The sequence below is a fragment of the Pelophylax lessonae genome (genome assembly GCF_965119305.1).
Source record: "Pelophylax lessonae genome assembly, chromosome: 9".
Lineage (NCBI taxonomy): Eukaryota > Metazoa > Chordata > Amphibia > Anura > Ranidae > Pelophylax > Pelophylax lessonae.
The window spans coordinates 71,889,811-71,914,385 of NC_138776.1; the positions used below are offsets into that span (position 1 = coordinate 71,889,811).

General features: G+C 41.5%; 1 protein-coding gene across 1 annotated transcript in view; it reads right to left on the minus strand.

Annotated features, from left to right (window-relative positions):
* TCERG1L (transcription elongation regulator 1 like) overlaps positions 1-24,575 on the minus strand; it is a 417,427-nt gene that overhangs the window by 167,803 nt on the left and 225,049 nt on the right. Inside the window, exon 5 of the mRNA XM_082267390.1 lies at positions 14,507-14,623. Coding sequence (XP_082123516.1) covers positions 14,507-14,623 — 117 coding nt within the window. The remainder of the gene's footprint in view (positions 1-14,506; positions 14,624-24,575) is intronic.

Below are 24,575 nucleotides of genomic sequence, written 5' to 3' on the forward strand. Positions count from 1 at the left end.
CTTCAGTATATGTGCGGTGGCCGGTGGACAGTTGTAAAGTGGTTAATTAGAAAATGTATATGTGTGTGAATAAAACACATATCCATGAATGGCAGAGTTTGCTGTTGACACTGACCCTGTACCCCCTATGATATTTCCTTCAAGAAAAGTGGATGTCCAATGTACAGGAGGAAAATATTAACCACTTTACAACCGGAGGATTTTGCTGTCTTCCGTCCAGGCCACTTTTTGCGATTCGGCGCTGTGCGACTTCAACTGACAATTGCGCGGTCGTGCGACGCCGTACCCAAACGAAATTTACGTCCTTTTTCTCCCACAAACAGAGCTTTCTTTTGGTGGTATTTGATCACCTGCGCGATTTTTACTTTTTGCGCTATAAACAAAAAAAGAGCGTTTATTTTGAAAAAATAACAATATTTTTCACATTTTTTTATATGAAATTCCCCCCAAAAAAGATGTAAAAACCAATTTTTTTAAAAGTTTTTGGCCAATTTGTTTTATGCTACATATGTTTGGTAAAAAAAATCGCAATAAGCGTATTTTGATTGGTTTGCGCAAAAGTTATTGCGTTTACTAACAAAGGGAAAGATTTCTGTCATTTTTGGTGTTTTTTTTTTAACGCGTAATGGCGGCGATCTGCGATTTTTTTTGCGGGACTGCGACATTGCGGCGGACAGACCGGACCCCTGACTGACATTTTTGACACTTTTGGGGGTACCAGTGACATTACTGCAGTAATCAGTGCTATATATATGCACTGTTACTGTAAAAATGACACTGGCAGGGAAGGGGTTAATTTTATTGGAGAGGGAGGGGTTAATGTATGCCTGGTGCTTACTGACGTGTAGGGGGGGAGGTGACTATGTGATTCATGGACAGATCGGATGTCCAGCTATGCTGAACAGTCCGATCTGTCACTCCCTGTCACTATGGAGATCCGCCCGCTGTGTTTACACACAGCGGGCGGATCTCCAGACTCGATCCCCGACGATCGGGTAAGAGCAGCGGCGATCGCCGCTGCTCCTCCCCTGGCCCGACTCCCGCTGTGAATGAAAACAGCGGGAGCGAGCCTCCGGCGGCGCGCAAGCGCCGCCCAGAAGGGGAGGAGTCCAGTCACGTTAATACTACGTGACTGGACGGGAACGAGCCACTCTGCCGCAGTACTATTACCGTGAGCGGTAGTAGAGTGGTTAATGGTTGTACCTGGTCACTAACTTCAAAGGTGCAATTGCACTTCGCACTTTGCAGGCAGGGGCATACCAATAGCTATAACAGCCCACACAGATTCTATGTGGCCTCGAAGGGGACCCCATTAGGGGGCTTGCTGTGGCAATTTAAACTGAAAATCTGTGTGTGTCTGAAGATAACACAAATCACATAAATGTACAGTATATTTAAGGCCCTTACTTTTATACCCCTGTGACATTTTAACTCTTCACCTAGTCCAATGCTTTGCATTAGTTGAGAAAAATGCAAGGCGTACTATGAATGGTGCCAGTGCTGAGTGAATGACCCCCACTTGGCAAGGGAACAGAGAAAACAACAAGGCTCATTATAGCAGTGGTGACTACTACAGTAATTCTCCAATTCCACAGAGATTGTCAAGGCCTGGTAGCTCAGTTCAAACTGGACCAATATAACTATGGAAAAAAATCCATACCTGGAGTTCAGCTTTAAAAGCTTATTCAACACACTTCTACTCCCTTATTCCCCAACAACTAGTGTTAATTTCCCAGACGAAAATGTTTTTATCATAATTTTCGTCAGCTGCATGTTTTCGGTGAGGAAAACAAAACAAAAATAAAATTCAAATAAGGTCAACTGATGAAAACTTTGACGAAAATCAATTCCAATTTTCATCAACAAAGAAAAATGGAACCAAAATGTGAGGAAGGGACATTTACCCACCTGAACTTCCACTTTCCTTGGACCTCCACCTGTATGTTAAAGCCCCCTGACAAGCTGTACTAGCTGAGAGACACAGGCTCCCCCTGTCTGCCTGCTGCCAAGGAGTTCTGGAACAAAACCGTGCAAGCCACATGGTGAGTTTTCCCCTCCCAGCAAGATAGCAGTGCTTAGCAGTGTAAAATAACAGCCTCCACAGACCAGTTCTCTGCCCTGTGCACTCCCTCAATCCCCTTTACTTCCCCATCCCCATTACAAGTTCTTAAATTTTCACTCCAGAAGTATATAATGAGTTTGGAAATTCTAAAGAAATGCTTAAATATTGCATTACAAATTTACTAAACCCATTCCATTTTAGTCCACTAAAATGTGGGAGATTTTATTTGGCTAAAATGCACAGGAGATTTCCATTTTGGGTTGCTCAATATGGAAGATTTGTCCATTAGGGCTTGATGATTGGACTGCCAGGAAGATTGTTACGCCTGTAGCACAGACTTTTTTTTAACAAATACCAGTTTGTGCCTATATCCTCCAGTGACCGAAATCCAGCCAAATTTAACAAAAGTCACTATTACCAACTTATAATTCCAACTAACCAGCAATTAATTTAGTTTAGTGCTATATTAATTACCAAAAATGTATTTTAAAGCGCTCAGCCAAATTCTAATTGGGGATAGGAAGTCCTTGTACTGCTGCCAGAACACAGCTCTGTATACTGTACAGAGTTGATGCTACATACAGTTTATACAGCGCTCCCAGCAGGTAAATGCAGATACATATTCGCCAGCACACCATGGATCTTGCAAAAGCAGTCCATAAGCTTTATTGCAAAAGGAATCACATAAAAAAAAAAACAAAACAGTGCAACGTTTCGGAGCCACGCAGAACCTCTTCGTCAGGCATGTGATACAGTGCAAATGGTGAACAGAGAATAAATGTGAACATACCACCAATTTGGTTTGGTGGATTGGTGGTATGTTCACATTTATTCTCTGTTCACCATTTGTAGCCTGGCGAAGTGGTCCTGCGTGGCTCCAAAACTTTGCACTGTTTTTTTTATGTGTCCTTTTTGCAATAAAGCTTTTGGACTGCTTGTGCAAGATCCATGGTGTGCTGGCCAGTGGCGGTTTCGGGCACGGGCGAACGGGGCAGATGCCCGGGGCGGCATCACGTGGGGGGCGGCACTCGGCACACGAATGACTCATGGAGAAAAAGAAAATCATCTTTGCTGCGGCGCCGCTGCCACCCCTGCTGCTGAAGGAGCCGATGGATGGATCACCTGGCTGTCTGTGGATCGCTAAAGTAAGTTTGCCTGGAGCGGGGATGCAGCCGCGTTCAGAACTAGCGGGGGGGAGGCGAGGAGGAGCCGAGGAGAGTACACTACACACACACACAGCCAGGGGTTATGCAGCGGCGGCGGCACGCTCAGAACTAGCGGGGGGCGGGGGGGGGGGGGTGGCGAGGAGGAGGAGCCGAGGAGGAGAGTACACTACACACAGGTTATGCAGCGGCTGAACTAGCGCTCAGAACTAGCGGCGGGGGCGGGGGCGGTGGCGAGGAGAAGGAGGCGGCAAGGAGGAGGAGCCAAGGAGGGTAGTGTACACTACTGTAGTCACTTGCAGGTAAGTTGCTCTCGCTCTCCTCTATGTTCGCACCTGGGAATGGGGGGGCACATGACAGCTTCCTGGAAGGGGCACGCTGGTCTCTGCATTGAAAAGGAGCACGCTGGTCTCTGCATTGAAAAGGAGCACGCTGGTCTTTGCATTGAAAGGGGGTACGCTGGTCACTGCATTGAAAAGGGGTACGCTGGTCTTTGCATTGAAAGGGGGTACGCTGGTCACTGCATTGAAAAAGGGGTACGCTGGTCTTTGCATTGAAAGGGGGTACGCTGGTCACTGCATTGAAAAGGGGTACGCTGGTCTTTGCATTGAAAGGGGGTACGCTGGTCACTGCATTGAAAAAGGGGTACGCTGGTCTTTGCATTGAAAGGGGGTACGCTGGTCACTGCATTGAAAAGGGGTACGCTGGTCACTGCATTGAAAAGGGGTACCCTGGTCTCTGCATTGAAAAGGGGCACGCTGGTCTTTGCATTGAAAGGGGGTACGCTGGTCACTGCATTGAAAAGGGGCACGCTGGTCTTTGCATTGAAAGGGGGTACCCTGGTCTCTGCATTGAAAAGGGGCACGCTGGTCTTTGCATTGAAAGGGGGTATGCTGGTCACTGCATTGAAAGGGGGCACGCTGGCCTCTGCATTGAAAGGGGGCACGCTGGTCTCTGCATTGAAAGGGGGTATGCTGGTCTCTGCATTGAAGAGGGCATGCTGGTCACTGTGCTTTGAAAGGGGGTACGCTGGTCACTGTGCATTGAAAGGGGGTACGCTGGTCACTGTGCATTGAAAGGGGGTACGCTGGTCACTGTATACCTTAATTACTGAAGGCCCCTTTCACACTTTTGTGACCTCAAAGTCACACAATTTTTTTACAGAGTTTTTTGCCGCAAAGCAATGCCTATTACATTTTTCTGTTTGCGCCCCCCCAAAAAATTTTGAGCACCAGCCGCCACTACCAGGCTGTGTCCAGAAGGATTTATTTATTAGAGAGCACGCTGCATGGCTCTGGGCCACCACCAGACCACCTACTTTAGGCCTGATTCACATGTATGCAGATTGGGGGCCCACATTTTCAAAGGCACAGCATCCTATTCATTGGAATGAGCTGCTTTCCCACAGAAAAAAGGTGAATGCAGCATTTTAAAATTTCAGTGGCATCATGCACCATGCGACTTACCTGCAGTTCCTTCACTGGCAAGTTTGCTGTATTTTTAGGTATGTGGGCCATGCATTTAAAAACACAGTGCATTTGCGTTAACTGTGTCATGCAAACGCACTGTGTTTTTAAATGCATGGCCCACATACCTAAAAACGCAGAAAGCTTGCCAGTGCAGGAACTGCAAGTAAGTCGCATGGTGCAAAAGCAGGATGGATTTCAAGGCCCCTGAAATTTTAAAATGCTGCATGCACCTTTTTTCTACAGGAAATGCAGGCATAGCAGCCCATTCAAATTAATAGGATCCTGTGCCCTTCTAAAATGTGGGCCGCCAACCCACATACATGTAAATCAGGCCTAAAGCAGTAGTAAAGTAATTTACAAATAAAAAAAAAAACTGGTCCCCCTGTTTAAGTCATACCGCACTAGTATACACATTGATGTGAAAATGGCTGCAATGTAATGGAGTGTTGGGATGTTATAATGGGTACTGCGATGTGTAAAGGGGCACTATGACGTGAAAATGGCTGCAATGTAATGGGGTGTTGTGATTTGATAAGGGGTACTTCGATGTGTAAAGGGGCACTATGATGTGAAAATGGCTGCAATGTAATGGGGTGCTGTGATGTGATAAGGAATACTGTAATTTTTAAAGGGGCACTGTGACGTGAAAAATTGGACTGTTATGGAATGACATAGTATTACTACAATAAAATGTGTGGTGTGTACAAGATGTGAAGTTTTGTCATGTTATTTTTTGGGGGGGGGGGGGGGCGCCGGGAGGGAGTCTCGCCCGGGGAGCAATTTAATGTAGAACCGCCACTGGTGCTGGCGAATATGTATCTACTTGTAACAGATGCAGTGTCCAGTTAGTGATCGCTTCAGCACCCAATACATATGTGCCTAAATACCAGGAAGGTGTGCGATGGGAATTTCCCAGCAGGTACAAGTCTTAGTTAAGGAAATAGTTTGCAAGCACCAGCTTGGTCCAAAATAATTATTTAAAGTCAAAGAAAACCTAGAGTTAGGCTATAACCTGCTTATGACTTGTTTTTTAGTTATTTTGAATTTACTTAGCATTGACACTGGCTTGTATAACAAGTTGAACACAAAAAATAACAGTTCAGATGCATAACAATGTGTTCATATTTTTTTATTTTCTAAAGTTAAAACCGCATTAAGCCCTGAAACAAAAATATTTTGCAGCTTACCAATCCTAAAAAATGGTGGCTGCATTAATTTTTTTAAGGCTTTAATTTTTTTCATTTTCACCTGGTGATCTTACCAGTAGCACACTTCCTGAATTAGGGTGGCTCTTCTATCTATGGGGGAGAGCAACAAAGTCACCCTTGGAAAGCTGCGGGTTTGGTAGAGTTGTATTGATTAGATTTACGCCCCATTCACACCCCAAAGTAGCATGACAATCACACACAATTTTTCCCATTGGTTACTTTTCAGTCACAGCAGTTTTAAAGTAGTTCCTGCTCTACTTTGGTCAGACTTTCATGAGACTTGAGGGCCACAGACTTCAATGTAAACCCTCAAAAGTAGCATGAAAGTCGCAGCTGCATGATATACATGTGACTTGTGTGTGGCTTGTGAAAACCATCTTGACAAGGAAAAATGAATAAAAAAAACAGCGTGGGGTCCCCCCATCCATACCAGACCCTTATCTGAGCATGCAGCCCTGCAGGTCAGGAAAGAGGGGGGGGGGCGAGCGCCCCCCCCCCTCCTGAACCATACCAGGCCACATGCCCTTAACATGGGGGGATGCATTGCCCCCCCCCCCCAAAGCACCTTGTCTCCATGTTAATGTGGGAAAGGGCCTCTTCTCCACACCCCTGACTGGTTATTGTGGGGGTCTGCGGGGGGCCCTTTCGGAATCTGGAAGCGACTTTAACAAGGGGGCCCCCAGATCTCAGCCCCCCCACTATGATATGAGTATGAGTTACATTGTACCCCTACTCATTCACCAAAAAAGTGTAACACTGTAGCACATACTTTTTTTTCTTTTCTCAATTCTGGCATGGGGTTCCTCCTAAGGGGGGAGACCCTACACCACTTTTTTTTTTCATTTATTTGTCATTGCTGGCATTCTTTTGTTTATATTCAGCTGTCAGTGGGGATATCCACTGACAGATGATAAATCATTGGTTGTTAAGGACATAGCGGCCAGCTTCCTGGCCACCTCCTTAACAACTAGCTATTCTTTACACAGAATTTGAACCAGTAAATACATTTTTTGATCAATCTGAATCCTTCTAAAAATTTGGAATTTGTTAGAAAATAAAGAAACTGAGCAAAACTAAATAAATGTTTCCTTTTTGCACATATCTAGCAACTTTGTAGAGCACAAGCAAAATGATCACATTGGTCAAAACCAAAGCCATAACAAACTTGCACTCCTCAAAGTTGCAGCAAATTTACATGAAAGTCGCATTAAGTCGCAACTCGGTAAAGTTTCTAATGGAAATTACAGGATTTTTAAGTTGCACAAGTGGGAATGGACACTAGGATGGGCTTTACATAAATGAATAACAAATGTAGGTCAAAACCTAAGGTGAGAGGCAATTTTTAATTGGTTTTGGGACCACGAGCACCTACGGCATCCATTTTTTTGGCACGTTTGCACTTTATGGTCACTGAAGAGAGTGTGTGATTGCACCTAATAACAGTGTGATCTACTATCCATGCTTTCTCCATTGGACTAGCACCGAGCACCTTATTTTCTGCTTTACGGATCTTATATGTAATATGTGTTGTTGCCTATTTGCACATTTATTTAATTTCTCACGCTAAAGTTTACACTAATATTGTAGTAGCACTTTACCCTTGGTAATTCAGTATATCTGCGTTTTTGCACATATTTTTTGCATTTATGTTAGGTATACATCTATTAATGATGTGAGCACTTTGCAATCGTATATAGGGCACCCATTTGCACAATTGCACATATCATTTTTGCTTATTGCTCCTTATTGGGATCAGTGGCGCTGTATCACTTTATTTATTTAAATAACAAATGAAAGCCTAACTAACAAAGCCTGCTTTGCTAATGCTAGTGACAGTCTGAATGATATATAATGTCATTTTTTATCTTGACTTTAGTACCACTTTAGAGGTAGACCTGGCCCACCTAGTTTCAGTTCATGAATACAGCTGGTCTATCTCTACTGGAAGCAGTAGCACAGGCCGATTGCGACCATAAGCAGTGCTGTAGGAGAATATAATTGCAAAACTTTAAAGGTACTATATCATCCTCTAAAGGCATTCCTTTTTACACTACCCTTTAAATGTAATTGACACTGAATGATTGGATTATATTGGCGTTCTGTCACACCTGTTTTTTAAAGGAAAGAATGATGTGCAGTAACTTTAAGTGCCCAATTAGAAGTGATCCTTACTGATCTATTTACCATAAATTTAAGTCTTATTAGTCACTATAGGTTTGAGTACTATGTATATTTTTATTGATGTTTGCACTGGGGTCTTACTCGCTGTAAACTCCAGGACCTGCATAGCTTGGAGAGACACTCTGACCAGGTTTTGCAATTCTTCTGGCAGTGCCACCTATTGGAATTGGAAATGAAAGTCAATGGAGCTGCAAGATTCAAGTCATCAGCATCATTCCAGGCAGTGGAATCCTTTGCTGAGTATTGGCGAGCAATAAATTTCTTGGCTCTGTATGCCTTTTCAGCCAGAAAATGAGGGGTCCTCAGTGGGCATCAGGAATACATGTCACTTTTGCTGGACATTATGAATAGCCTAAGTGTCCAGGCCGCTCTACCTGTGTAGTGTATAAATACATTAACAGACCGTCCTCTGTATGTATTGTACTGAGAAGTTTATAGACTGTCATATGCAGTGTACAGAGAAGCTTTTGGACTGTGTACTGAACATTTTTCCTCATGTGGTGCCTACAGAGAAGTTTAAGAACTGTCCTTCTCATGATTCCCAAGTAGTGCACAGAGAAGTTTTTCTATTGTTGTTTCCATGTATTGTACAAAGAAGTTTATGAATCATAGACTTGTTTCCCCATGTAGTGTACAGAGAAGCTGAAAGACAGGTTTCCCCATGTAGTGTACAGAGAAGCCCAAGGACAGGTTTCCCCATGTAGTGTACAGAGAAGCTCATAGACTGGTTTCCCCATGTAGTGTACAGAGAAGCTCATAGACTGGTTTCCCCATGTAGTGTACAGAGAAGCTCATAGACTGGTTTCCCCATGTAGTTTACAGAGAAGCTCATAGACTTGTTTCCCCATGTAGTGTACAGAGAAGCTCTAAGACTGGTTTCCCAATGTAGTGTACAGAGACGCTCATAGACTGGTTTCCCCATGTAGTGTACAGAGACGCTCACAGACTGGTTTACCCATATAGTGTACAGAGACGTTTCTAGCCTGTCCTTTCCAATGTATTGTAGCATTAAATATACATTGGTAAATATCCAGCAGTTAATAGGTATCCTGCAGTGAGAGATAATCTTGTTTGTGTCTGTGAGACATTTCTGAGAGAAGGGTGGGCATCATCACCTCTATTTAGTTTGGCGGCAGGTGTGTGCCTAGTCCTAAAATCCAGTTTTTGAATATCCATAAAGACAATCATTTTTTAATTACTTTCAACAGTTAGCAAGTGATCATTGTTTTTGGTCATAGGATGAAGTGCACAGAGAAGCTTTTGGACTGTGTACTGAACATTTTTTCTCATGTGGTGCCTACAGAGAAGTTTAAGAACTGTCCTTCTCATGATTCCCAAGTAGTGCACAGAGAAGTTTTTCTATTGTTGTTTCCATGTATTGTACAAAGAAGTTTATGAATCATAGACTTGTTTCCCCATGTAGTGTACAGAGAAGCTGAAAGACAGGTTTCCCCATGTAGTATACAGAGAAGCTCAAGGACAGGTTTCCCTATGTAGTGTACAGAGAAGCTCAAAGACTGGTTTCCCCATGTAGTGTACAGAGAAGCTCATAGACTGGTTTCCCCATGTAGTGTACAGAGAAGCTCATAGACTGGTTTCCCCATGTAGTGTACAGAGAAGCTCATAGGCTAGTTTCCCTGAGTAGTGTACAGAGAAGCTCCTAAACTTGTTTCCCCATGTAGTGTACAGAGAAGCTCAAAGACTGGTTTCCCTGTGTAGTGTACAGAGAAGCTCCTAGACTGGTTTCCCCATGTAGTGTACATAGAAGCTCATAGACTGGTTTCCCCATGTAGTGTACAGAGAAGCTCAAAGACTGGTTTCCCCATGTAGTGTACAGAGAAGCTCATTGACTGGTTTCCCCATGTAGTGTACAGAGACGCTCATAGACTGGTTTCCCCATGTAGTGTACAGAGAAGCTCATTGACTGGTTTCCCCATGTAGTGTACAGAGACGCTCATAGACTGGTTTCCCCATGTAGTGTACAGAGACGCTCATAGACTGGTTTCCCCATGTAGTGTACAGAGACGCTCATAGACTGGTTTCCCCATGTAGTGTACAGAGACGCTCATAGACTGGTTTCCCCATGTAGTGTACAGAGACGCTCACAGACTGGTTTCCCCATGTAGTGTACAGAGACGTTTCTAGCCTGTCCTTTCCAATGTATTGTAGCATTAAATATACATTGGTAAATATCCAGCAGTTAATAGGTATCCTGCAGTGAGAGATAATCTTGTTTGTGTCTGTGAGACATTTCTGAGAGAAGGGTGGGCCTCATCACCTCTATTTAGTTTGGCGGCAGGTGTGTGCCTAGTCCTAAAATCCAGTTTTTGAATATCCATAAAGACAATAATTTTTTAATTACTTTCAACAGGTAGCAAGTGATCATTGTTTATGGTCATAGGATGAAGTGCACAGCCCTGCCAGCCTTGCATTACAAGAAATCCCTGTTTGTGATCCACCACAGTCAGAGCATGGCCTAAAGGAGCTACATTTCTGATTTTATTTGAAGTATACATTTTTTACATCATTTACTAACATACTCAGCATGCTTAACCAATATTTCTTTGATTTTCTGTTCAATTTTTAAAGAAAACACTCTGAAAAGAACATACATTACCATGATGAAAAGCTTGATTCTTGCTAGTAATTAAAGGTCATCGCATCTTTCATATACCTCCTCTTAGCAGCTTGTGTTTTGTTAATATCATTTTATCCTCCCTGCTCCGCAATTGACCAAACATCAAAAGGCTAAATCCTTACTGATAATTATCATCTAATGCCATTATCTAGACCAATCATAGAGAGGGGTGATTGGTTTAAAGTGGGCTCATTAGTGGCATAATTGAGACCATAAAAATTCACCCATTTTGTCAGCATATTTTCAACCTCTATATGCATTAGGCATGGAAATTGACTTTTCTATTTGACCTAGATGAGTGAGTAAGCTCCTTTGCATCAACGTAAATTGCAAATTTAATTATCATTAGCGCAGAGGAAAACTGAAAATTTGGGAAAAACAACTGAAATGCAAATCGGAGTTTGGAATAAATTAGAGGGAATCTTACATAACTGGTCTAAACAAGGTGACTGCAAGAGTCATTTTTAACCATATTCATACAGCTACTGAGATAAAATGTTTCTCCACAGGATTCATTCTGTATCAGTTGTAACAACAATGGGGATTAAATGTACAGTTCTCTAGCCTAGCATGTAATGTACAATATCGCATTGAATATTTGATGTGCAGCTTGTTTAAAATGACAGGACCATTACCAAGATAAAATGGAATGCGGAAAGACCATTTTATCAGCTAAATACTGATTAAAAAGCTTAAATTATTGGCGACAACGATTTACTGTAAAAGCCCTCTACACCAGCATTTTAAAGTACCAGAAATTTATATTTAAATATATAAACTCAAAAATATAATTTTTAGGTTTCTTTTCCATTATTTTCACCCAGTGATCCTCAACATAATTCACTTCCTTTGTTATTATAATACCTTGCCCAATGTTATTTATGGAAGAAGTCATTGCTGTCAAAAAATGAATGGCACCAAAAAGCATGATTAGTTAATTTTAGGTGTACAAAGGTATCCATATGATATACAATTTCTGTATAATCTCCTTTAGGCCGACCATACATTCACTGAAATTTGGCCAGTTCAGCAGGGACTGGACAAATTTTGATCCATGTATGGGCTAGCTGATTGTACCCAAGTTGTGTTTTTCCCAAACGATCAGTGCTCCTGGCTATAGACAGCAACCCTGTTCATTGTATGCTGCTGGCAAAGAAGGTAGAATACAATAACTCAGCGTGAGTGATTGCCTCATTCACAATAGTGTGTGGATGGAGGAATCGGCTCTTTTTTTTTTTTTTTTTTTATTCAATCTGCTGGTTAATCAAAAAATGTGTAATGTATGGCTTTAGATTTTCCAGAACTATGCAATTGAAGGATACACTTATCTATCCTATCACTCTTTATCCAATCATGCAGGTCCTTGCACTACATAGTTGACGATAGATCCAAAGCATATTGTACAATCAGATTGTATAGTGTATGGTGAGCTTTAAAGACTTCCAGGGACAATTTTTTTCTGTTTTTAATACTACAGCTTTGCTTCACATAGGCTGTTATGTGATTGCTCAGCTCCTGCACACTCTTCCAAATGAACAATCTATGTAAGAAAAAGGTATGGTAGAACATGATTGATCAGCACACACACTAGGTATGTATTAAGGGAGATCAGTGCTCACTGGCAATGCTTGCATGTAACTGCAGAGGTGGGTGGGAGCAATCTCCTGCAGGTGGAAGGCAGGAGCAGGGTGTGTGTGTGTCAATGAGGTTAGCTGATGAAGTACTTACTTAGTCTTCTAACAGTTTTTCTGGAAAGGACAGATAGCAGGAAGCAATGGAGGAATGTTAGCATATAGCAAAAGGTTTTTTTTTTCTGGAACATTAATGGTATATTGGTACACAAGAAAGTTGGAATTTAGAAAAAAAAGTTAAACTTAGCCTTTAATTTTGTTTTGGATAGGGTTAGGAAGATTGCTCTCTGCGTTCCTAATGGGTGAATATCCCCTCACTTTCAGTCAGGACAGGGAGTTAAGGGTGATTCATCTGATAGGAACACAAACCGATCTTTAGTAGAGCGAGGAAAGGTTAGCATTTCTGATAATGTTTTTATTGCTGTCTGTGGCCTCCTGTCCTGATGATGGCCACAACACCAATGAGGTACAGAAGGAATTAAACATTTTAGACATTTTGGCTCTTCCTCAGTCTAGTTAGTTTGTTAGTGGTTAGGCTTTTACGACAATATTTGTGGAAAGGCTAAAAACCATAAGAAATTTATTTTTCTAAAAACTGATACCCCATTATTAGCCAGTTAATTGTTCTTTGTTAAAGTGATACTGTACTGCGTATTTGCCTCCCCCCCAAAGCTCTGAGTGTGATTTTATTTGCTGGTTCCTTTGTTATCAGCATGTAGCACTTCTTGCAGCTTTTCCCGATGACAAGAGTCAAAAAAAGTGATGACGAGGGAGCTTCAGCACACAGCCTGTTACTGGTGTCCACAGCTGTGTTTGTTTTCCATATGGTGAAGTGGGGTTTGACCCTTCCCACCAATCAGGGCTCAAAGCTGTCCTCACTGAGATTGTCTCTGTGACGACTTCAAATTCTTGCCCCCTACTGCTAGAGCTGAGAAGAAATCCTTTCATCTTTGTGTTTTCAGAACAATCTACAGAAGAAAAGACTGCAGATACACAGCTACAACTTATCTAGGAGGATTTGTTTCATCTCTGTCTTTCACCTAATGCTAGTTCACTGGGTGTATGTAAGGGTTTACAACCACTTTAAGAAGAAACTTTTACTATATACAATCATGAAAGTGATCCTGACCATGTCACATGACTAAGTGAAATAAGGATACAGCATAAGAACAGAAAAATAGAAGCATTCAGAAAAAATGGTTCATTCATCATTAAGACATTTAATGGCAAGATCTACTGACAACATCTAGCTGTACATTAAGATGAAAAAATTAGGAAATATGAAAAAAGATTGCCAGAGATTGTTAGCTTGGCCAAGAGTACTCCTTGGACCAAGGAGAACTCCCCAAAAGCTTGTCCTGAAAGTGTAAATGTTAGTGCAAATAAAAAAAGTAGCACAGAGATGTTTGTTAGCTGAGCTATAGAGGTAAAAAACAAAAAAATGCATTTACTGTAATTATTATATGGCTATAATAGAAAAATCATCTAATTGGTACTTGTTCAAGAAGGTGAAATCAGGAGGTATACTTCTATTGCATTGATTAGGAGATTCAATTCACCATGGTCTTTGAGATTTTTTCGCAGGTCTACCTTCAGTTAAACAGAATTGCCCAAGATTTTTCTAATTCCAGGTACAGAAAACATGCATGTGTAATTTAAAGTGATTTAATTATCTTAATGGAAAACTGTACTAAGTGGAATACAAAGGCTGAAGACCACCAAAAAAGGCACACAAAAAAAAAAAAGACAGACCAAAAAAGACCAGAACTTGCCTAATAAATGTTGTTTAATTTTAAAAAGTTGCCTCAATTTTCCTTAATTTGGAGTTCAACGTAACACATTTTATCCACTTTTTGGCAAACTTCCATGTGTGCTTCTAGATTTGGCTACAACCTGTTAGAATTTGATTGTGTGCTTTGCCCTCTCACCTAGCAGGACAGCAACGATAATGGGTGGAGTTAGAGAAAGCACTTTACAAGATTCAGCAGCTAGTGTTCCCAGAACATACAATTAGCAGCAATGTGTGGTATGGTGCATTACAGCAAAGACTATATTAAGTAAAAAAGAAAAAAAAACAGGTCAGATAGACTATTTCCTCTGCATGCATTCCAAGGCTATATACAATTTTGACTGCAGTGTATTTAATGGACCTACCCTTTGATGCGTGATCTGCCAAACTAGTCACAAAAGTAACTGCTGGGGATTTGGCTAATCTGGCCATTTTTGCTGGTATCAGGGGTGTGACTTGAGCTTCAATTCTTGAATTGCGTCCTGGGGGAAAAAAAAAGGACCATCATTCAAAATTATTTTAAACTGCACTTATTTCGGCTATATCATATGAGCAGATAAAGTTAAAGAAAGACAAGATGAAACACTTTCAATGTCAGGACATAAAATGCTGCCTCTTTAGTTTTTTTTTTTTTTCTATTACTTTATTAATACAATAAGAAAAAGGTTAAAATCCTTGTCAGGTTTTTTTTTTTTTTGCTTTCTTTGTCTATGGGGTGATTTCACTTTTCTTCCTGCCTGATATCTACAAAACAAGAGCAAATGTTCTTAAGGCTCCTTTCACACGGCCGCTCCGTGTGAAAGGTCGGCTGCGGGACTTTTTTTTTTTTTTTTCCACGGAGCGGATGACATTTCTGTCATCCGCTCCGTGAGCCCGCATATCATCCCATCCGTTTGCGGATGATATGCGGACATAATGTAAGTATATGGCATTGCGGATGTCAGCGGATGACACCGCTGACATCCGATTTTCCTTCCTTTCCGTTTTTTACACGGATGGAAAAATGGGGTTCTGTTCCGTTCCAAAAAACGGAACAGAACTGAAAGGAGGAAAATCGGATGTCAACGGATGGTATTCCGCTGACATCCGCAGTGCCATTCACTTACATTGATGTCCGCAAATCATCCGCAAAAAAATAGGATGATTTGCGGACACACGGAAAGCAGCGGAGCGGCCGTGTGAAAGGAGCCTTAGGCAGTCTTCTCAACAATAGGCGTCCCCATTGAAAGATTTCCCCACTTTCTATTGCAGGGATAATTGTAACATTTTTGGTTTCCAATGGTCATCCAGGATAGCAGCATTAAAACCTGGCATGGGGTTATAACTCTCCCATACCCTATCCAAAGAGTACTTTAAACATACTTTCATAAATCTAAGGGTAATTACAAGGATTGGAGTAGAAATGACCCTTTACTAAAACTTTTTGATATTAGCCATTATTTTCCATATATTTTTTCAGATGCGTGCAACAAAGAACTTTAGATATTTTGGACACTGTCTTCAAATAAGGAGGACAGCCAAAATACAATTACCAAAACAAGGGGGCAAAGCTGCAAAGGGAAAATTATTATATTTGTTGCCCAAGGAGACACAAACAGAAATCATCGACTATCTATTTGGTTATTAAAGTTTAATTCTAATTGGTCATCATGACTCACTCATTGCTCTTTGCACCAACAATTTGCAATAAAAAAATATTAATAAAATCAACAATATAATATGCAAAAGGTTCATATGATGACCACATAGTACACATGATAACAAAAAGCCCCCTGCACTGTTACTCCCACATACGTTTTGCTATTGCTTTCCTAAATATTCACAACCATTTTAATTTCATACATGTTAAAATGCATATTTAACCATTTAAGGACCGGACGGTTTTACCCCCTAATGACCAGACCATTTTTTGCGATGCGGCACTACGTTAATTTAACTGACAATTGCACCGTCGCGCGACACTGTATCAAAATAAAATTGATATAAACATGGAGAATTGGCCCGCAGGACTTTATATGAGGTGAGTGCTAGTGGCTGGAGAAGAATTATTAACACAATATATATGTAAAACAATATGATTTATTACATTGTATAAACAAGTGTTGCGAAATAATGATGACATGTAAAGAATATCACATAGCATAGCTCAATGGCCATAATAGCATAGTGTATACAACATGCACAATATTCAAACACATAGTATAGGTAGGTGTCCTGGTGTGGCCACTTGGTTACAAAAATGTCCTGAATAAAGTATTAGAGTTCCATGGTGGTGGATTGTAATACACAAGGATCTGACGCGTCTCGGGAGCTACAACTCCCTTCTTCAGAGATCAATGTATTGAGTGTATCTACAAAAAAACAATGCGTTTGAGTAAATATTGAAACTCGTAGGAATTTGATAAAAAAAAAAAATCAAAAAAGTATTCATGATTCAAAAATTCAAAACTTCAAAAAGAGTATGAGGTACTCACAGGTTAATGGAACTAAATGGAGATTGGACTCCCGTGTAGGGGCAGCGGAACAGAGTCTGACCCGGGAGCTGAAGGGTCCCATGGAGAGCAGCCAGAGAGGGGGGGTCCATGGCAGATAGGAGGTGAGAAAATGATGGGAAGATGAACCTTCCAAATCTGTATTGTGAGTGAAAAAAGAAAAAATGAAGGCAGGGATGGGATGGAAAGAAATGGTGTGAAAAGTGAGAAAATTTCAAGCTGGAAACAAAAAAGTAGGTGTGGGGAAATAGGAGAGTGCATGGGCAGAAAGTGAATGTGAGGGAGTAGAGAAGAAAATGGTGGCCGTGTGCAATGGCAAATTGCCTGGAAATAGGGAGAAGAAATGGTGAGCGAAGAGTGCTGACCCAAAGGAGGAAAATGCCACTGGGAGGGTGGAACGGTGCAGAAAGAAAGAAATGAAGATCTGGTGCCCCACCTACCATGTATCCCCGAAACCAGTCACAAGCCTGGGATCCTAATGTCATGCGGCGGGCAATGGCGGGTCAGGACAGGGCTCATCCGTGACCTCGTGGAGGAAGAGAACGCTAAAGGCGGACCTTCCCCTCCCGCAGATGTAGGCACGCAAATGGCGTGGTAACGTCAGTGTGATCACTGACGGCCGACGTCACATGTGCGGCATGACGCCGATGTGAAGGTGGACCCGCTCGTCCCAGAGAGGGGAGGAGCGGGGACAGCAAGGGGGGCGGAGCCTCCCTCTTTACACATCGCAGCTCCCGGAGTCAGGGCAGCCGTCGCCTGTATGCACAGGAATCCAAAAAATCCAAAGGGGATGTAGCATCAATGTGAACGGGTCACATATAGGAAATTAAAAAAGTAAAAATACCTGTAAATGTTAGAGAGTATGTCATAAAAAAGATGTTCAAATAAAAAAGAGAAAAAAAACAGGGGTTACACCAGGATAAAATCTTCAGCCAGGGAGGAGGAACCAGATCATTAAATGGGCACTTGTGGGTGTCTTCCACCCTAAATTCTGTACACAAGGGGCAATGGTCTGGTTCCCACCCAAGCACGCCTCCATCCCAAATTACATATAAACATGGAGAATTGGCCCGCGGGACTTTATATGAGGTGAGTGCTAGTGGCTGGAGAAGAATTATTAACACAATATATATGTAAAACAATATGATTTATTACATTGTATAAACAAGTGTTGCGAAATAATGATGACATGTAAAAAATATCACATAGCATAGCTCAATGGCCATAATAGCATAGTGTATGCAACATGCACAATATTCAAACACATAGTATAGGTAGGTGTCCTGGTGTGGCCACTTGGTTACAAAAATGTCCTGAATAAAGTATTAGAGTTCCATGGTGGTGGATTGTAATACACAAGGACTGACGCGTTTCGGGAGCTACAACTCCCTTCTTCAGAGATCAATGTATTGAGTGTATCTACAAAAAAACAATGCGTTTGAGTAAATATTGAAACTCGTAGGAATTTGATAAAAAAAAAAAAAAAATCAAAAAAGTATTCATGATTCAAAAATTCAAAACTTCAAAAAGAGTATGAGGTACTCACAGGTTAATGGAACTAAATGGAGATTGGACTCCCGTGTAGGGGCAGTGGTACAGAGTCTGACCCGGGAGCTGAAGGGTCCCATGGAGAGCAGCCAGAGAGGGGGGGTCCATAGCAGATAGGAGGTGAGAAAATGATGGGAAGATGAACCTTCCAAATCTGTATTGTGAGTGAAAAAAAGAAAAATGAAGGCAGGGATGGAATGGAAAGAAATGGTGTGAAAAGTGAGAAAATTCCAAGCTGGAAACAAAAAAGTTGGTGTGGGGAAATAGGAGAGTGCATGGGCAGAAAGTGAATGTGAGGGAGTAGAGAAGAAAATGGTGGCCGTGTGCAATGGCAAATTGCCTGGAAATAGGGAGAAGAAATGGTGAGCGAAGAGTGCTGACCCAAAGGAGGAAAATGCCACTGGGAGGGTGGCATTCACTTTCTGCCCATGCACTCTCCTATTTCCCCACACCTACTTTTTTGTTTCCAGCTTGGAATTTTCTCACTTTTCACACCATTTCTTTCCATCCCATCCCTGCCTTCATTTTTCTTTTTTCACTCACAATACAGATTTGGAAGGTTCATCTTCCCATCATTTTCTCACCTCCTATCTGCCATGGACCCCCCCTCTCTGGCTGCTCTCCATAGGACCCTTCAGCTCCCGGGTCAGACTCTGTACCGCTGCCCCTACACGGGAGTCCAATCTCCATTTAGTTCCATTAACCTGTGAGTACCTCATACTCTTTTTGAAGTTTTGAATTTTTGAATCATGAATACTTTTTGATTTTTTTTTTTTTTATCAAATTCCTACGAGTTTCAATATTTACTCAAACGCATTGTTTTTTTGTAGATACACTCAATACATTGATCTCTGAAGAAGGGAGTTGTAGCTCCCGAAACGCGTCAGTCCTTGTGTATTACAATCCACCACCATGGAACTCTAATACTTTATTCAGGACATTTTTGTAACCAAGTGGCCACACCAGGACACCTACCTATACTATGTGTTTGACTATTGTGCATGTTGTATACACTATGCTATTATGGCCATTGAGCTATGCTATGTGATATTTTTTACATGTCATCATTATTTCGCAACACTTGTTTATACAATGTAATAAATCATATTGTTTTACATATATATTGTGTTAATAATTCTTCTCCAGCCACTAGCACTCACCTCATATAAAGTCCCGCGGGCCAATTCTCCATATTTATATGTAATTTGGGATGGAGGCGTGCTTGGGTGGGAACCAGACCATTGCCCCTTGTGTACAAAATAAAATTGATGTCCTTTTTTTCCCCACAAATAGAGCTTTCTTTTGTTGGTATTTGATCACCTGTGCATTTATTTTTTGTGCAAAACTCAAAAAAGTGAGCCATTTCTGAAAAAAAACAAATTAGATTTTTAACTTTCTGTTATTAACCTCCTTGGCGGTATGATTATTTCAGATTTTAAGTGCTGAAATCAGTACCATTATTTTGTATGGAAATCTGTTCTGTACATTTGAAAACTCACCTTCCCCTGCGATCCCCCACCATCCTCCCGCTGTCCTCCCCCGCCGTCCTTCCGCTGTATGCTCGGCCGATGCCGTCACCGGTCTTCCGGTTCCCTTCCCTTCGAGCGTTGCGACGTAGGGGGTGGAACCTGCGGCAATTTCAAAAATGTAAATACACTAAATGACATGATACAAAGCTGTGATCCTAATGGATTACACTGTATCATGCCATTTCATCACAGGATTGCACCTGGGGACTTTTCCAGTGCCCTGCCTGTGCTTTTTCAATTCTTTGTGCCTGGTAAATTGAGAACGACCATGGCGTCCAAAAAGCGTTCTTTTTGTGGAAAATCACTTTTAGACGAAGTGGAAAACAGCAACTGCGAAACGGAGTTACTTGAAGAACTGAGCGAAATCGATTTGTGGGAAAATTCATCATCAGGTACAGAAAATGAGGACAGCAACAATTCTGATGTCTATTTCTGGCACATAGCTCCATTGGAAATTCTGAAGAATCATTTGATATTCTTCCCAAATTCCACAAGCGATGTGCCAGAAAGAGACATCAGAATCATCGCTTTCATCACTTTCCGTACCTGATGATGAATTTTCCCACTAATTGCTATAGCTCAGTTCTTCAAGTAACTCAGTTTCGCTGTCGCCGTTTTCCAGTTTGTCTAAAAGCTCTTTTGCGCAAAAAAAAATGCTTTTTGGACGCCATGGTCGTTCAAAAATTTCCAGGCACAAAGCACTGGAAAAGCACAGGCCGGGCACTGGAAAAGTATCCAGGTGCAATCCTGGGCTGAAATGGCATGATACAGTGTAATCCGTTAGGATCACAGCTTTGTATCATGACATTTAGTGTATTTACACTTTTGAATTTGCAACGTCGCAACGCTCGCAGGGAAGAGAACCGGAAGGTAAGTGTCGGCAATCGGCCGTGCACAGAGTGGGGAGAGAGTGCGAGGACACCGGGTAGGACGCCAGGGAGGACGGCGGGGGATCGCAGGGAAGGTGAGTAACATTGTGGGGTAATCCCGAGTGTGGCTCGGGGTTACCGCTTTTGGTACTGAAAATTAACCCCGAGCCACATACCGCCAAGGCGGTTAAACATTCCCAATAAAAAAAAAATTTACAATCAGATTTTTTCATCAATTTAGTCCAATATGTATTCTGCCACATATTTTTGGTAGAAAAAATCTCAATAAGTGTTTATTGATTGGTTTGTGCAAAGGTTATTGTGTCTACAAACTAGGGATAGACCTATGTCATTTTGACCTATTTTTTTTTTTTTACTAGTAATGGCAGCGATCAGCAATTTTTAGCAGGACTTCGACATTGCGGCGGACAGATCGGACACCTAACTGACACTTTTGAGGGGACCAGTGACACTAATACAGTAAGCAGTGCTAAAAATATGCTCTCTTACTGTGCTAATGACACTGACAGGAAAGGGGTTAACACCAGGGACGATCAAGGTATAAGTGTTCTCCTAGGGAGTGCTTTCTAACTGTATGGGGGTTGTACTCTCAACACAGAGGCCTGTGTTCCTAAATAGGAGGAACAAGGGATCCCTGTGTTCATCTCTGACAGTTAGGCTGCATTCACACTTGAGCATAGCGGTTTACCGCGATATTTACCGCGATTTTACCGCGATTTTCAGGCGTTTTTTTCAGGCGTTTTTGGAGGCAGGCATTGACATCTATCAAAAACGCTGGTAATCAGTCCAAAAAGAAGCTCATGTACTTTTTTCAGCTACAGGCGTTTTGCAAAACGCTCAGATGTGAACAGGGGCCATTAAAATGAATGGGGTTTTATTTGTTGGGCGTTTTGGAACGTTTTTTTTTAGCGTTTTTGGAGCTGAAAAACACTCAAAAATGCCCAGGTGCGAATGGAGCCTAAATCAATGGGCTGCCATATTTACAATGGCAGATCGCCGTTCTGTCTCTATGGGGAGCAATCACGTGTGGCTGACTGACATTGCGTCCGCCGGACCCGCTTAATGGCTCCCACTCTAGCTAATCGGTGTGTGCGCACGCCCCCACTATCTGTTACACAAAGTGACATACAGGTATGTTGTTTCTTGTAAAAGAGCCGACCTGCCACAGTAAAACTAGCTGATCAGCAAGTGGTTAAAGTGATACTAAAGCCTAAGACCTACAGACTGGAAAGGGTTGATTTATTTTAGCAAATAGAATGTTCAATTTGCAAGGGAAGTTGTTGCACATTGCAAGAGAAATTTCCCCAGAGTTTAGTGAATGAGGTGAAACTCTGTTGACTTCCATTCTCTAATAATGTGCAAACAAAAATGTTGTTTTTTATTTTCTATGCACATGATTGAATATTCTTTGCAAACTGAAATTCAACTACATTTACGAAGTTCTAAGGAATATTTCCTTGCAAGGTGAACATCCTATCTGCATTTTGTAAATCAACCACTTAGTCTTACTAGGGTTGATGTACTAAGGCCAACATGTTGTTCATTTTGAAAGGGTAGAAACTATATAATATGAGGAAACTTGGTATATATTTTAAAGAGAATGTCCAATATATTATTGAAAAAGTGAAGATTGTGTGCAAAAACTACACCAAAACCCCTCCTGGACTACGAAGACTGACCAAAATTGTAAAAAGACTTGTTTTATTAAATTGTATAAGGCCCTTTTCACACCTGAGCATTTTTCAGCTCGTAAAACGCTCATCTCTGAAGTCTCAAAACGCCCAACAAGCAAAATCTCATTCATTTTAATGGCCCATGTTCACATCTGAGCATTTTGTTACCTGAGGCAAAATGCCTGAAGCTCAAAAAAGAACAGGAGCTTCTTTTTTGGCAGATTACAAGTGTTTTTGTTAGATGTCAATGCCTTCCTCCAAACACCTGCAAAAAAAGCCTGAAAGAACGCCTAAAAAAAAAAAAAAGCCCAAAAAAACACCTGAAAAAAGCCCAAAGAAACGCCTGAAAACAATACTCTCAGGTGTGAAGCCTAAATCTATAGAAAAGCATACAAACTTTACTTCTGTAAGAAAAAAAAGATACAAATAAAAACGAATACCCATTATACCGCAGAAGTGCGGCCGCCCGTAATAAGCCATCAGGCTGGTGCCGCACTTCTGCGGTATAATGGGTATTAGTTTTTATTTGTATCTTTTTTTCTTATGGATGTAATGTTTGTATGCTTTTCTATATAGTTATACAATTTAATAAAACAAGTCTTTTTACAATTTTGGTCTGTCTTCATAGTCCAGGAGGGGTTTTGGTGCAGTTTTTGCACACAATCTTCGCATTTTGAAAGGGTAGTTGCACTCTTCAAGGGAATTTTCCTCAGAGCTTAGTAAATGGGGAGAAATTTCCCTTTGCAAAGGGTAAGAAATTACTTGAACATTAATGAATGAGCTTCACCTCATTCACTAAGCTCTAGTGAAAATGTTCTTGCAAAGTGACCCACCTATTTGTCTTTCAGTAAATCAAGCCCATAATGTTTTCCACTGGTTCTGTTACTAGTTTATGCTGGTCTCGTGTGTGCTGGCCTGTAAAGCCCAGATGGATTTGCCCTTACTTTAATACTCCCAGGGAGGACTAAAGGGTGCAGTGTCTCCACATTAACAATCTATTTCTCAAGCCCAGGATCACATGCACACTGGCGCATTGCAAGATGGGACATGTAGTGTTGATGAATGTAAGCTAATGAATAGCACTAAGCTTAGTATTGTGCAATCTCTGACAAGACTTTCTGGGAAGCGGTGCACAGGATGGAGGAGGGTTCGGGTGCACCATGCTAGAAAAGTATGTTTTTATTAACTATTTATGAAGGAATCAATTGTTGTACTGTGCAAAAGTAATTATTACTAATATGTTGGTGTTTAAAAAGGCTTTAATACTATTTTTAAGATGGCCAACTAATAACTGAAAAGGTTTATTGGCTCATCAGCACAGGAGGACCTCAGGGGTGGGATCTTTAACCAAGTCAGACACAGACTCCACCCCTGTCTCTCTGTCAGACACTTCAAAGTCCTGTGCAGGCTAAGCAGCTGGAGAAAGCATTTCTTTTGTGAAAATGTATCCAACAACAATATATTTCCAGTACGCCAGCAGCCCTTTATACATACTGTATATACAACCTGTATTTTTGACCGAAAGCACACTCATTCTTTAAACAGAAAGGAACTTTATTATATTTCAGCCTCTTTAGGATTTCTACAAACATTCCACAACTGATGATTTTCATCATTTGTAGATTGAAGGCAGAAGCTACATTCCAGTTATAAATTAATACAAAGCCTTTAGATACACTTAGAAAGAACAACCTAGTTTTTCATGTAAACTGTCAGGGTTTCTCTGATTTTCAACGATAAAAATATAAAATATATATTTTCAATGAGTTGTGCAGAACCCACAACTACAGGTGTAAATGTTTGCAAACTAAATGACACTGAGATTTTGCTGTGTAAGGCTCCTGTCACACCAGCTGACCGATCAGGTCCGCCTGTCTGTTTTTCAGGCTTGCCAGATCAGAGCACCCATTGTTCTCTATGGAGGGGCGGATGTCAGCAAACATGTGCCCGCTGTCACTTGCAGGCATCCTAACCGATCCTGTCAGCTAAAAACACATTGATGGGGATCTGTTTGCCCTCTGTCCGGTGGATCAGATCGGATAACAATCGGATGGAAATGGACATGCAGTCTGTTTCCATCTGATCACCCCATAGATAGCAGTGGGCTGTGTCCGCTCTGCTTAGTGGAGCGGACACAGACCTGACATCCGCCTGCTCAGTGAGATATACCGGAGAGCAGGCAGATCCACTTGGTTGGATTCCGCTCCATGTGAAAGGAGCCTTAGAAAACTGTGTACAATCAGGGCTATTTTCCAAGCCAAAGGAACGATGGGTTATGGCTGGACTACAAACAAGTCTGAAT